We start from the raw sequence: 16177 nt of genomic DNA, 5'->3' as shown, positions 1-16177 counted from the left end.
TTCAAAACGCTGAGCATGCAATCATTTACTAAATGCTATGAGTGCTAAAAAGCTGAGATCAGCAAAGCTTCAAGTGAGCAGTTCCAAGTTCAATTGGTGGGTCACTAACTGGTTTAGCCCTCACCCAGGGGGTATTACACGTGCTCTCTTTCTTGCTAATCCCTTATCAACGTCTGGTCTATCTCCCTTTTGTACTTGTTCTAACAGAGCCACTGAAAAGAACTTATCGAAGCGTGAACAAGCAACGCGTGAACGAGTGCATTTTAGTTCTTTCTCTCGTCAAAAGAGGTGGCGACCTGTCAATTACGCCCCCGTCTTCAAAGCCCTAACAAAAGGGAGCAGGTGGTGAAAATAGCAGAATTTTCTCCGTCATTTTACGGTCAAGTTGGTTTCGCTACTGATAATCAGGACAATAAATGTTAAGAGATGTCTGTCTCAAACTTCGAGATAAGCGGAGTGAACTTCGAGTTAACGAAAAAAAAACCCCATTAAGAACATTAGCAGAAGTTTGGGACCATCCAAAAACTTCGACATAAGCGGAAATTCGAGTTCAGCGAAGTCGAGATATCGAGAGTCGACTGTATTATATTGCTAGTTTTAATAAACTTTAATTTTGGTAAAATACTAATTGACAATGTTATCCTTAATATTCCCTTGAGAAAGATATGATTTTTTGTGAATATTTTTTTCAAAATTTAAGTTAAAATTAAACAGGCATTTAGTTCTAGGAATAAAATATTTTACAATTAGTTAAAAATTTAATACATCTAATAAATGAGCAAAAAAAAAAAAAAAATGAAAACTTACCTCTGTAGTTGGAATTTAAAATAATTTATTTAAAAAAAAATTATAAATGAATCGCAATTAATGGTTTTTGAGTCGATCCTTTTATTCGCATAGAACTAAATCAATAAAATGAATGACCTATATTTAGGGCTGGACGATATACCATCATATATCGATGTATATCTACTGCCGCGATAACGATATTTAGATTTCTGTCCGTCTGATATATCGTTTGAAAAGAAAATACGGGACTTAATTACGGAAAAATAAAAATACTGACTTAAAAATACATAATCTTTCATAGCTCTGTGTGATGGATGAGTTTGAAATTTCAAGATATTTTCTGCATTCTACAAACAGTTATTTAATTTTTAATTGTAGTAAATGGGAAAAATTCACAAGGCCACCAAAGGTAAACGTGGGCCCCTTTGTCAGTTAAGTCTCTGGATCCCCTCCCCCTATAAAGTTTTCAAAACTTATACTACTACCGTTCAGAGCGGGGTCCTTCCTAGGACCCCTACTCTCGTTCTGACAAAGCTGACATGGCCACTCGTGGGCCCGTAAAAGTGAATGTGTGTTGGTTAAGAAAGCATCCTAATGCAACAATTAAAAAATAAACAATTGAGGTATCAACACGATTCATAGTTCAAGTTACACATAAAATATTGATATTGCGCTGAATAAAATGTTTAAGAAAAGTACTGAACAGAAATATTTTTATTTTAAAAAAAGGAAAAACGAAAAAATCCTAATAAGAATACTTATGTCACACATTTATCACACAAGAGGGAGTATAAATCTATTTTTTCAATTTTGGACAAATATACGAGTAACTTTAATTCCGAAATTGAGACACAGCAAAATGATCTGACGAAATCTCGCTTTGCTGTCAACCTTGAACAGAAATAAACTGATACTTCCTAATTTCGCCAGACAAGTGGAACATACGGAATGACAGTCGAATCATTTCTTCTGTGTTGCATGGGCAAAACTATTGGTTTTATGTAAGTTCTACGGCATTAACATATTTGAAGCTGTAATTATTATAGCAAAGCGAATCGGAGCACATTTATGGTTTTACGTTACGTTGGTAGTCACTGCAGCTCTTTAGTTTGGTATTTTTTGACTTCAGTTTAAGAGTCATCATCAAATGGAATTGAAAAAGTGAAGAAATTTTCGTATTCGTTTTTCGGTGAAATTGCTTGTGAAATAATGACATTGATAAGATAATTAATTTACCCAATAATATGGATTTTGGATTGGATCTGCTGAAGAAAAATTAATTGCACTTTAAAATCAATATTAAAGTAGGTGTGCATTGTTAAAAAACAATAGTTTTAAATTTATTATATATTTTAATTAACCGAATAACGATTTTACTAATGCAAATTCACAGTTTGTATCAGATTTTTGCCAAATATGGCAGAGAGGTCCTTTGATGCTCCAGAATTGGACAGTTTTCGTTCAAATTCGAACCCTCCGCCCTCCAACCAGGGTTCCCTTTTACGAATCCAGTTTTCGTCGAATCTTTGCCAAATTTGGCTGAGCGATTCTTGGATGCTTAGGGAAATCCATAAGGGGTTTTTCACTTTCTTGGATGCTTAGGGAAATTCATAAGGAGTTTTTCGCCTACCGATAAGGGAAGGGGGGAGGCAAAAACACCCCATAGAGGATTTCCTTATGCAAATCCAGTTTATGTCGGGTTTTTGCAAAAATTTTGCAAACAGGTCCTTTGATAAGATAAATAAATACTTTTGTGCTGAACAGTAAACTAAGAAAAAACGAAGTCAAAAAAAGCACAAATTGCCAATTACAGCAGACACGTGTTTCGGCATTACAGGGAACGCCTTTTTCAATGCAAAAGTAATGAGCTTACGGATGAAAAGACTTTTGTCAGATGTCTTTTCATCCATAAGCTCATTACTTTTGGAATTGTCATAGGGGATTTCGTCTACCTATGAGGAAAAGGGGAAGTGTGCGAATACACCCCACAAGGGTTTTCGTTATGCAAATCCAGCTTTCGTCAGATTTTTTTCCAAACATGCAGCAGTCCTTTGATGCTCAGGAATTCACATAAGTTTTTTCTCATCAAAATGGGGTTTATGGAGACCACCTTGGAGGGGAGGGGGGAGTTCGCCAGAAAATCCAGAATTATTACAAAAAAATCCAATGATGTCTAAATTTAAATTTCAAGTCATAAAATTGTGCTTTCTAAATTGTTAAAAATGTTCTCATTGTTAAACATGTGTCACTAGACGAAACTTTTATTTTTGAGGTAGACTGTGCAATGTTGGGTACTACAGCTAGTAACACATAAATAAAAAGTATATTTCATAGTTCTGTGGGCTTAATGGGTGTATGGTGTGATAGTTTCCAAAATTTATAGCTGCATTCTTTAAAGGTTTATTATTAGTATTTTACTTAATGATACTCAACTAAGAAGTAAAAAGTCTTAAAGCAAAAGCTATTAAATGACTAAAAATAAACTATTTAAAATATCAATACGAAATATAGTTCAAAGTACATTCAAATTATTGAGTCTGCCCAAATTGAAAGATTTTAACAAAATATTGAATTGAATATTTAAAACTTTTTCGTTGCGAAGCACTTTTGTCATGCATTGAGCTATACCATTTGCATGCCCTCCCCCCCCCCCTCCAGGAATGTTTTGAATTAGAGAAATAAATGTATGTATTATATTTTAAAATGTTTTTTGCTGTTTTTTGATCCTTTGCACCCCCCCCCCCCCCCCCCAAGATTATATCAATGTATCAAAAATATCGATATTTGGAGAGCAATATATCATGGTATTAAAATTCTGATATCGCCCAGTACTACCTATGTTAATAACAAAGATGTATTAATTAATTTCACCTTGCTTGTTTAACTTTAAATATTTGAATTCTTGACTAAATTTAAAAAAAAAAAAAATCAGAGTACTCCTTTTTTTTGACAAAATGATCCGCAAATTACCTCACCTGCTAAAAAAATTAGAATTTTCCCCCATACTGGTCAATCTCATTTACTTTCGGCATGCTGAATGGTGCAGGATAATAGTATACCAGAATGTACAATACACACACACAGATCTATATTTATACATATTGTACATGTGCATTTCAATTGAGTATTTATTTAGTGACTTACTATAATTTCCATTTACAGGTTTTCATAACGAAAATTTTAAGCCTATCATTCAAACACAATGTCCCTTTATTTCTTGTGGATGAGAAAGTTTATTTCCACTCACAAAATCATACTGCTATTCGGACCGGAGATTGCAAATATTTATGTATGGGTGAGAAAGTAATTCATTTTGCAACAATTGGTCCAGTGTCAACTCAAATCCAAAAAGTAAGTAAAGTGCATGTGAGTACTTCCAAAATAACAAGTTTAATATTCAAATGTTTTAAATGCAGTCAATATTTATTATACTGATCCCTGTAGCCCAAATAAAATTAATTGCTATAACAGGAGGTCATTATAACGCAAATGTGCAAGTTATTGCATATTTTTTAAAGTTTTGTTTAAATATACTTTATTATCGTTTATAAGAGTTATGCTTTGTTTTAAAAAAGAACCAAGAAACTAACAAAATAATACCTAAATAATTGCAAAAATACTAAATACTACATTTAAATTGCAAGTAAATTTAAAGTAATACATTTAATGACAAACTGCATTGAAAATAACTGACAGAAATTAATTATTTTGTGATTTAGAGATCATGGGTTACTTTTGCTTTGTTGGAGTTTTTTTTTTTTTTTTTTGAAAATATTACTTTTTCTTATTTAAACACTGTGGAAGCTTTTCGTTTTTCAACTTCTTCTAAAAAAATTACTTTTTATTGTATATTGTGTGTGTACAGTTCTTAGGTCAATTCTTTGACCTTTTCATCCTCAAGTAACACCATTGAAAGAAAGTTTTTAGTTTTATAAACATAAAATTGTTGTTGGTTTTTTAATAGATAGTCTTGAGAATTTCAAATCAGTTGAAACTTAATTTTGGACGTTATATTGGAATGAACAATTCAGTTTGGACATTCTAATGGGAGATAAAATAACATTGCATCTATGGAATTGCAAACCGGACTTGCTACACCAATCACTATAATGGAAGGGTCGGAGTAATGAGAGTTTGTTCTAAAGAGTGTGGACCGTAGTTCCTCTTTCGTTAATGTGCTGTAAAGATTTTTTTTTAAATCATAGATTCTCTGTGCTTTCAAAACAGAATCAACTGTTACGTAATATTTTCGATTTCTCCATTTTCCCTTTGTCACCTTATTGACCTCAGTATATCTCAAGCGGAGATTCAAAGGGGGATCATAGAAGTCACACACACCAAACACATGAGCGCCCCTCTCCCTTTAAGTGACTAGAGATAGCTTTGGGACTTATATTTTGAAATTTTTATTTGTCCTGGACTGATTATTGATGCCCAAAGTGGACTTCCTCCAAAATTAGAAGCTAGATCCACCCTTTGTGTTGCTTGCAGCTTTCTGTTACATTGTAACCTAAATTGAAAGTAAGCCCATTATGTTTGGTTAGCATTGTGAAAAAACTGAACAAGGAATTGAGCTTCATTAAGCATCAGTTAACTGTTGTTTTGTTTCATATTTATATAACAATATTATCCTTTAGTTTTCAAAACTACATCATTATATGCTGCAAGGGTGATTCTGTTCCAGTATTTTACCGGATTTCAGGTATTGTTTGTTTATCAAAAGCAGTTGTTGTATCTATGTAAAACATTATGTATATTTAAGTAGTGGTGCTTTTGGATAAAAAATACAACCCCCCTTTCTTTTTTTTCTTTTAAAACTTTTAGTTATGTTTTCATTTTACATGAGCTCACAATCACCCTGCATGCTGGTGGCAAGGTAGTTGTAACAAAATGTGTAAGCAAGATTCCTATTTTTGCCTATGAGCATGAATAATACTAAAAGAAACTATCAAATAACAAGAAGAGACTTATTTAATATTAGTCTTAAATGCACACTACCTATATTTCAAATAAAAAAGTGTAACATAACATAATTTTATTCTTTTCCTGGCTTTCTATGTTTGAGAAAATGGCTATTGTTAATTTTAATACAAATTTCAAATTGTTGTTAGACATAGTAATTTCAGAGAGTTTTTCATTCATAACAATAAAATGTAATTTTTTTATCCTAATAACCCTTTTATTTGGGAATATTTAAACAATATTTAATTCTTTTTATAGAATGCTTTCATTGAAGCAGTTGAGTCAGAAGGATGTAAAGTTCGAATTTTTATTGGCTCTGATCCTGTCCTATTGCAACATGGCTTAAACTCTCCTATTCCACTACACTTTGTTATCTCAAATTCAAGATATGTTATTCAAGTTATGATTCTGTATGAAAGACCTGGAAAATTTTGGTGGGTTGGTGGATACCATTTACATGATAATGAATTGCATGAATTATTTGAAATGGGACTGAAGAAAGAAGATGTGTATAAAGTCACACAAGCTGCTTCATTTGAAAAGTAAATTTGGATTTTTATATATTTTTAGATCAATAGTATAATTAATTTTGCACATTTTTTTTTCTTATCCATGGTTTTGCTAGCAAAAGAGCCACCAGACCTGACTCCAGTGAACTTCTTTGTTTGGGGATTCTTAAAACAAAAACTTTACAAAGCAGAAGTAGCCAGTTTGCAGGAATTGAGCAACCGGCTTGATTTAAACGTAGTGAAACTAAGAAATGAAATTTCTCTTAGAACAACGGTTGTTTCCGTTTGCAAAAAGGCAAGAATATATATCAAGTATGTCAGCGACCAGTTTCAGCATCTGTTGTGAATTTTGAAGACTGATTAAATGTACTCATTGATATTAGTGTAACTTTTTTATTATTGATTTTCCTTTGTGAAAAGCATGGAAAAGTAATGTTTCTTTTATTTCTACTTATTGTTACCTCTTGCATTTTTTTACTTAATAAAATGTTAAAACTATTATTTTGATATAAGAATATCATTTTCTTAAACAAATAAAGCAACATGCTTGCGTGAAACAAAAAATTTAAAATAGAAAAGTGAAACTCTTCTTGGTTTTCCTTTTTCAACGAATGCAGATTTTTACACTGTTTCAAACAAAAGCCTGAATTTCGGCTGAACTTGAAGCCCAATATGATTTGCTGTTGTATCATCTGAAAGCTAGTGAAGTGGATCAGTTTTTGATAGGGTTGTTTTTGAAAATGTCGACTGAAAACTTTGGCACCATTTCAAATCTTGTACTATAAACTATAATCACTATTATATTTCATTTTACATTAAAATTAGCAAGAATTTATTGCACCAAAATATTTGTTTTTTAATGTACAAAAAATGTTTATATTAAACATTTATAAACCAATATTTTTCTGTTTTTTCAGAGTGGAAATTCATTTGGCTACAGTAGACCAGATCAAGATGTACGCTCCTCGACAATATGAAGTTTTTCTGAACTATACTGTGAACAATAGATTTATCGAGTGTAACTATTCTCAGGCTAAAACATTTTATGACAGATATGGCAGAGATGAAAGTGATGAGGCTGAAATATTTAGAACAAGAGCTTGGAAATTGCTTGCTAAAGCAAAAGCTCTACTTGACCACCTGAAAGTTCCCTTTTGGTTGAGTAGTGGCACATGTTTAGGTATGGCTTTTATTTTGTATTATTATTAGGTTTAAAGAACAACTTATACTTGGGTGGAATATTACTTTACTCTTTTATCTTCACAGGGACATGCAGAATATTGTGAAAGTTGGAGTACCCCCTTTTTTTTTTGGCAATATGTTTGTTATGTTTGACTGTGTTTGTTTCCCATAATTTCCTTAAAACTTTAAGAGTCATACGCATTGGTATGATCACCATCCATGTCATAAAGCTGCTTAATTTTGAGTCATGTTCTTGTAGATGTCATGTGGTGATTCTCCGGAGTCAGGGAGTAAAGACATGTTCTTCAGCTGCCTGTAACTCCTGTGTTGTGGGATACTAAGTATTTATTACTAGTTGTTTTATGAAATCCCAAAGATCATTGCTTGGTGTCGTATGATTGGAGCTTTTTTGACGCCAGGCGAAAGGAGCTGGTGAAGATCTGAATTCAAGTATGTTACAACATGGATAGTGTTTTGTTCATACCAATGTTTGTGACACTTAGGATTTCAAGGTAACTGTGTTTCACAAGCATTCAACCACATCTAAAATAATATTGAAAAAAAGGATGGAGGGGGGAGAGAAGGGTACACCCACTTCCAGACAACTCTGTATATGCCTCACCATCAATGACTGTATAGGATATATCTGATTTAAAATAACTTAGTTTTTCATTCTATTGCCATACCAATTAGACACTTTTGTTCCATTGAATTCCTCTCCATCCAAATGTATTTCTCTTTCTCTCTCAAAAAAAAAATATCGTACAAAGGTTAATTTTTTTTTTTTTTTTAAATTTGTACTTCAAAACTTAGAGATAAAAATAACCTAAAACAAATTCTAACTTGCATTTTCATATGTCTAGGCTAACTTAAATGTATATTCATTGCAAGATAATGCAGACCTTGCACAGATACATTCACTGCTGTGCAGGTTCAGATATGTGCAAGGGCGCCCATATGGGAAGGGGGGCAAGTGGGGGCTCAAGCCTCCCCCCTTTAAAATTAGAACTTCCTTGCTTTTAGTACTTTTTCTTTGCAAAAATGTAAAAACATTTCTTTTCCAGCTATTAATAAATAAGTTATTAAAAATGTCAAATTTTAATAATTCTAATCTGTACTGAAATTGGTTTCTATGGGGAAAATATCCTGCTAAACCATGGGGAAAGTATCTGAGCCCCCACTTAAAATTTTGCATATGGACGCCCTTGGATATGTGTATTATTAATTAAACATCGATTATTACTAATTAGTGCACATCAATTTTTTTTTTGTTTTTTCTGTTGAAGTTCATGTAAAATAGTTGTCATTTATATCACTGCTTAAGATATAAAACTAGGAATTATTTTACATGTGTAGTAAGTGCTCAAAAGACAAAGCACAAAAGATTTTTAATACATGAATATTATCTAATGTACAAATAAGTATTAAAGGATTTTCAAGAGATGGTATCACTAGTATTAAATCAAAATGGACAATTTTTCAATTAACTTCATTTCACTGAAGTAGATACAATATACACTGGTGTGCAAAAATTAAGGACGAGACGGTTTTTTCAATATAACTTTGTACAAAAGCTTTCCAAATCAACACATTTAATACCGTAAGATCCCCAATACGTAAGGACATGTGTAATGTAAGCAACACTTACTAAAAGAGAAATCAGAGGGATAAAAATTTTGAAAAAAAAAATAGAACCGACTTCAAAATTGCTCTAAAAAGTGAAAAATAATTTTATTCTTTAAACACCATCGATAATGCTTTTAAACATAATTTTTGAAGTTGGCGCAAAAACAAAACGTAAAATCCAGTGTAACCATGCTTCGTTCATATCTTTTTTCAGAAAAGCATCCAAAGTTACGAACGAAACATTTATATCGCTATTCAAATATGCTGTCATCAATGCATAATGTATGTGATAGTGAAGAAACTGGTCCTGGTTAAATTTATAGTTGTATTTTAATTATGGCTGTGAATGATTTTATCTATCGTTTTTGTGCCAACTTCAAAAATTATGTTTAAAAGCATTATTGATGGTGTTTAAAGAATAAAATTATTTTTCACTTTTTAGAGCAATTTTGAAGTCGGTTCTATTTTTTTTTTCAAAATTTTTTTATTTCATTCTTTTTAGTGTAAATGTAAGTATTTCAGAAATAATAAGAAGTTACCATCACGAAACTTCACATTTTTTTCTTAAAAATGCTCCATACTAAAAAAAACTATTGACATGCGTTAAACTTTAAGCGATTGGCACTAAAAACTTATCTTTGTTCCCCTCTGGAAATCATGCGTAGTTAATTTAATTATAACCATTTAAGTATTACGTTTTTCCTAACTAATTTACATTCCACAAGTTCTAAGTCGCTCATGATGCAATCCTGTATTTTCTTACTTAGCCCCGATCATCTGTTATCGGCATAGATGATAACGATAAAAATACTACAGAGTAGTTGAGTCAAACCTAATGGTAGCATTGTGAAGGCTAAGCAGATCCTAATCACTGCATCACCTCGCTTCCAGGTTAGGTTTACCCCTACTATGGAGCAATAGCACTGAAGAAGGGAAGATTTTGTTTGATAATTCACATAGGGTTACTATAAATCAGCAGGGTTACTAAAATAAAATTATTTACGCCAAAAATGAGACGACAGCGCCAGATTCCCCATTATCGAAATATCCCTTGAAGAAATTTGATGCTTGCTTCAGAGAAGCCTTCATTCAAAATTATTATTACAATTACTATTAATGTTACTGTTATAGGGCACCAAAGTTTTATAACAATGAGTTTCCTATTGTTGCGTAGATGAAGGTAGCGAAGACAATGTGAAAGCCAAATGAAGCGAATACTCGTTAGTCTCAACTCGAGATCTTTATTCAGAACCACGAATGAACGTTACATCTCCTTATATACAACTTGAGAAAGTGCTAGAACTTTCCAGACTTGGAAAGATACAGAAATTAATAGAACATTCGGGAAAATACGGGAAACAGTAGAAATGAAATTTTAGTAAAATTCACTTTGTCCTAGTCGGGATTTGAACCCGGGTCGCTCATGTGGGAGGCGAGAATTCTACCACTGAGCCACCGTTATCCACGGATGAAAAGTGCGAACTTCGCTACAAAATCATTTAATAGGGAAATTACATAAAATTTACTGTTTTTTGCCCATAACTTTTTTTCTAAAGAACAAATATGGTCAAACAAAGTAATGGGACCTAAGTTGAGCCATCCAGTATCCATTAAAAAAAGAATCATCAAAATCGATTCACTAGGTGAGACGCTATGAGTGGATAAACAAAAAAAAAACATACATACGGTATGAATTGATAACCGCCTCCTTTTTGAAGTCAGTTAAAAAGAAGCTTTATTGAAAAAGTAGCATGAAGCGCAATGCGACTGAAGGCCGAAACATCCCTGTGATGGGTGTCCAGCAAGAAACATCCAGTCTTTAGTAGGGGATATGATCTCCCCCGACTGCTAGACAGGTTTCACAGCGTCTGCCCATGCTGAGAATGACGGTGTCAATGAGTTGTTGAGGCATTGCTGCCCATTCGTCTTGCAGCGCCAATCGAAGCTCCCGAATCGTTACTGCTGGTAAGTTACGAGCTGCCAAGCGTCTGCCTAGAAAATCCCATACATGCTCGATGGGATTGAGATCCGGAGATCGTGCCGGCCAATCCATACGTTCAATATCCTCACTCTCTAAGAGCTGTTCGGCAGCTACTGTGAGATGACATGGTGCATTGGCGTCCATGAAAAGGAACTGCGGACCCATAGCGCCTCTAAAAAGACGCACATATGGAAGAAGAATCTTGTTACAATAACGGGTCCCGTTGACTGAACTTGCGTCGAAGTTGTGAAGGTCTGTACGACTACCAAGCATGATGCCTCCCCAAATGAGAACACCGCGACCTCCATACCTGTCCCTTTCAATGATGTTCGAGGGATGATTGCGGTTTCCCCGCTCTCTCCAGATGAGTATGTGATGAGAATCGCTACTCAGACTGAATCTGCTCTCATCTGTAAAGAGTACTCGTCCCCATTCATTGTCTCTCCAATTCCGGTGCTCCCAGCACCACAGAGAACGCCTTCTCCGATGGGCAGGCGTTAGAGGTACACACCGTATAGGGGGTCGTGCAAACAGACCACCACCGTGCAGTCTTCTGGCCACGGTATAACGTTATATCGGTCGTTCAGTCGCCTGTGTCGTGTGTCTAGCGATTTCTCCCCCTGTCTGCCGCCTGTTTCTTCTGGCCTGTAAGACAATATTTCGGTCATCTGCGGGTGTGGTTCCTCGTGGACGACCACTACCGAACCCCTGGATAGCTGTAGTTGAAATTGTCTCCAAAGTCATGAAACGATGCTGTGAGCAATTCCGAACTCTGCAGCCACACTTGTCACACTGCGGCCTTCCTCCAACTTCCCAATGATTCGACCTCGGGTAAAAGCATCCAGATGTCGTCTAACAGATTGATTATTCGCCATTTCTCGCTGAGGCAGCAACTCGGTGTGATTTTAACTGCTATACGGCGTGCAATCTCTTTGCCAGAAATACTGATCTTACACCGACAACATGCTTTATACTACTCAGACACTCCCCCATTACGTCTGCCTGCATATCTGCGCATATGTTACCGTATATCACCTTACTTAATCTCCTGATTGGTCTTTCTGTCAGCTCTGCCTCTTCGTTCAGCTGATATGCTAATTTTTTGACTTTGTCCTTAATTTTTGCACACCAGTGTAGTTTTTGTGTGCTCTGAATATGTCAACTTTTATGCCAACAAAACACAATTTGCGGGAAAGTTTACTTTTCTGCTTCCATTTGATGAAAAGTACAGTTGAAGTACATTGAATGTTGCAAGAAACTTATGGGAACATGCTTCATCGATTTCCATGTGCAGTTTTGGCATAGAAGTTTTAGAAGTTGTGATTTTAATACAAATGACAAAAAGTGATAAACGACCACAAATGTTTGAGGATGCCGAATTGGAGGTTTTATTGGACAAAGACTGGTAGAAAACAAAGAACTCAATTAATGCGTTTGATCAGAGCACTGGTCAACCAGAACAGCCACAATATAAGGAGAGGCACCGCAAGGTAATTTTTCAACATGATAATGCTTGGCCTCCTGTTGCGTAGCCGGTGAAAACATACCTTAATATGCTGAAACGGGAAGTCCTACCCCACCCGCCATATAACCCAGACATTGCCCCTTCAGACTACTATTTGTTTTTGTAGATGACGCATGCTCTTGAGGATCAGCACTTCCTCTCTTTTGAAGAAGTCCGAAATTGAAGAGATTCGCGGATCGTATTAAAAGACATTTTTTTGAGATGGCCTCCGAAAATTCTCAGAAAGATGGAAAATAGTGGCCAATGATGGACAATGCTTCAAAAAATGAACATGAAACCATTTTTTCACAATAAAGCGTCAAACTTGAAAAAAAAAAAAAAAAAAAAAAAACCTTTAAAACTTATTTGTACACCAGGTAACTTCAAGTAATAAATAAATGAAGTTTTTTAAATTTTAAACCATGAACTTATTACTAAAATTAACTATTATTTTTCTAGTTTATTACATATCTATTCAATCAAATGGTTTTCAAATTAAATATTCTGTTTTTTCTTTTAAATTTAGGTTTTTTTAGAGAATGTGGAGTAATATCGTACAGTAAAGATGTTGATATAGGAATCTGGATTAAAGATTATAAGCCTGAAATAATTTCTATTTTCTCAACTCATGATATTCCACTCACTCATTCATTTGGTAAAGTAAGTATTTCACACTCTTATTTGAATGATTCATTTTGAAATTGAGTTTCTGAAGTTGTGCTGTTTGATGGCAATGTAAGCATCCTAATAACCTTTGTTTGTGACTTTATGAAGTTGTTCTATTCTAAAAAATTCAAAATTGGATTAAAAAAACAGAAAATTCTGAAAGTTCAATTGGATGCGAAATCATTCAACAATGCTTTTGTTGGATGACTTTACATCCTAAAGCTCGTACTTTTCTGCATTGAAAAAAGTGTTCCTTGAAACCCTGAAACGTATATCTGCAACTTCTTGAAGTAATTGTGCTTTAATTATGTTGTTGTTTTATGGCTACTAATGCAAGTGTTTGCAAAAAAAAAAAAAAAAATTGCAAAAAAAGTTGTGCTTACAATAATGAATATGATTTTTCTATCCTTGTAAGTTAAAAAATTATTTATCCAAAATAAAAAATCCAAAGAGGATGCATCATTTTCATCATAAATCAGTGCTAGGGATGAACTCATTTTCTCATTTTACTACCCTCTTAAATGTGTTGAAATTATTTTGATAATCTGATTGCAATTTTTATGTATCAGTTCAAATTTTATTGATCTGTTATGATTCATGTGTTCTAAGTATAATAATAAATGGGTATTCCTTAATTGAAAGGGAAATAAACCTCAACACTGATTTTCATTTTCTTTTACATTTTATTATTGAAAAAGTGCAAGCAAGAAAGAAAGAAATTTAGCAAACGTAGATCTTATGTCGCCGTCATGATTTCTCACCCTTAAGCACAACCCTAAATATTATTTTAATAAAAAATATTTCAGACTTTATGTGCACAGGTCAAATTTTACCTGACATTATAGCATATAAAACCAGTGGTAATGAAATCAACACTCGAAATATATATTTAAAAAAACTTTTACTACTATTTATAGCATTTTATATTTATCTTTGTTTCTGTAAAATGTTTTGTACATAGCATGTATTACTAAACAAAGCAACAAAACAAAATAAATAAGTAAACTTCAAACATAAAAACGACTCAGTGTCCATAAAAGATTTTGAGCAAAATTTTCATCCCACATACATGTTGTTTTCAGTGTCTTGCAAGTATCAATTTGATTTCAGTGTCTTTCAAATATTTGTATTTATTTTGAAAGAAACCAGGATTAACTGATGAAAATGTTAGCATCTCTTTTAGAAAGTTACCAGGCTTGCTATTTTCTACATTATCACATGATTTTCAAATTTATAATGTTCTTTTAGAATTTTTTATAATGTTTAGCATTTTTCAATTGTATTAGTTTTACTGGAACAATATAAACTACTCCCATTAAAATCTGAGCGAAAATGGTTAAGATCAATGCTTTTTTATTTAAATGTTGTTTCTCTTGAGTGCTTAGTACATATTGTGAGTTTGTTTTTGTTTTGGCATACATATATTTTGAGACATTATTTCTAAACATGTATTTTGTTCCTAGGTTGAAGATAGTTTTGAATTATCATTTAGAGAAAAGGACATTAAACTAGATATATTTTTCTTCTATGAAGAAGCACAGTACGTTTGGAATGGAGGGACCCAAGCTAGAACAGGCAAAAAGTTTAAGTATGATAGATTTCTAATGTGTTATTACTTTCAAGAATACTGTGTGTAATTTTCTATGATGTACAGGGGACTGTAATTCAAGTCCCACTTCCAAAACGTCCTAATTTTAAAACTACTGTTCGGAATGACTTGATGTTTTTTCAGAACAGTTATAAGGTCATGAGGGTTTGTTTTTTCGAAAGAAAAAAATAGATTTACTTTCCAAAAAAATCATTAACGTTACTAATTTAGAAAAGAAGTGAACAAAAATACACTCAATCATGTTTTATGCAATGGATAGGGCAGGCATAAAAAAAACTGTTCGAAGCTTCAGGAGTAGCTTTAAAAAGTTGTTTTTGCTACACAGTTAAAGAAATCTTTTTTAAATACGGTGAATAGGGACTGCGTAAAAAAAGTTTCACGTAGAAAATAAGCCAAAAACTTACAAAATAACTAGGAATTGCCTTTTAAAACAAATCAAATGATGATAATTTTGTCGAGTAGTTGGACAAAATTTTCCGAATAAGGAATTTTTCGGGAGGTAAACAAGTTAGGATAAACCAGTTCATCCTAAAGTGGTGGATACTGATACCCTGGGAGTAGATGAAGTTTGCAAAGGAGTCGATGAAACTCTAGAAGTCAGGAGCCCATGAATCTTTATGGGTTGGTAAGAGTTTGGTTCAGAACTGCAAATTTAGTTTTAAAAGGTTTTACACTTAACTGTAAAAAACACCATGTAGTTAAAATACAATTGCACCGATGCAAAAGAAAAAAAGAAAAGCTTCTGGATCGATGCATGAAAATGTTTGGGAAACCCTAGGATGGACAAAATGGCTTAAAATTCTGCAAAAAGAGTTTCACACCCTCTGCCAATCTCCTGATTGTACCCTTGCACATACTTCTGAATTTTGTTGGTTTGTGATACACCCAGATTAGCAACACATTACTTTCTGACTAAATTAATTGTACTAATTTGTTTTTATTATTTTCTTATTTTTTGGAATTTTCTTTTACTGTATTCTCCAAGACTGGTTGCAAGTTCTTTAATTCTGTTGTATATTTTATGTAAAAGTTGCTCTAAGTTTCAAATGTTTTGTTTTTAGGTACATATTCCCAAAATTCGAATTGTGCTGGACAGAATTTTTAGAACTAAAAGTCAGAATACCATGTGATACAGAAACTTACATTAAAGCAAATTATGGTCCAAACTGGTTTGAACCAGTTAAAACCTGGGATTGGAAATCTAGTCCTCCAAATGTCATTGAAAATGGTCAGTGGCCAATTGAAGAGTGGCCAGAGGTGATTCAACTTCTGCCTTTGCCTGAACAAACTTGATTTGTTTACATGTTTTAAAATCTAGTCTATTTGTATTATAAAGCGTAGTTATCTTT

General features: G+C 33.4%; 1 protein-coding gene across 1 annotated transcript; it reads left to right on the top strand.

Moving 5' to 3' along the window:
• Positions 1-37: 37 nt before the first annotated feature.
• Positions 38-16121, top strand: LOC129216515 (ribitol-5-phosphate transferase FKTN-like). The gene is made up of 7 exons (XM_054850730.1): positions 38-73; positions 3952-4140; positions 6010-6293; positions 7178-7440; positions 13080-13213; positions 14683-14807; positions 15890-16121. Exons 1-7 carry the CDS (start codon positions 38-40, stop codon positions 16119-16121), a joined length of 1263 nt encoding a protein of 420 aa, XP_054706705.1.
• Positions 16122-16177: the final 56 nt, after the last annotated feature.

The sequence above is a fragment of the Uloborus diversus genome, chromosome 2 (genome assembly GCF_026930045.1).
Source record: "Uloborus diversus isolate 005 chromosome 2, Udiv.v.3.1, whole genome shotgun sequence".
NCBI lineage: Eukaryota > Metazoa > Arthropoda > Arachnida > Araneae > Uloboridae > Uloborus > Uloborus diversus.
The sequence above is the reverse complement of the archived record's forward strand: the minus strand, read 5'-3'. Positions and strand labels throughout refer to the sequence as shown.

Coding starts and splice junctions, on each gene's coding strand:
- LOC129216515 (XM_054850730.1), top strand. CDS start 38: ATGAGTGCTAAAAAGCTGAGATCAGCAAAGCTTCAA. Junction 74..3,951: donor TGAGATCAGCAAAGCTTCAA/GTGAGCAGTTCC, acceptor TTCCATTTACAG/GTTTTCATAACGAAAATTTT. Junction 6,294..7,177: donor CAAGCTGCTTCATTTGAAAA/GTAAATTTGGAT, acceptor CTGTTTTTTCAG/AGTGGAAATTCATTTGGCTA.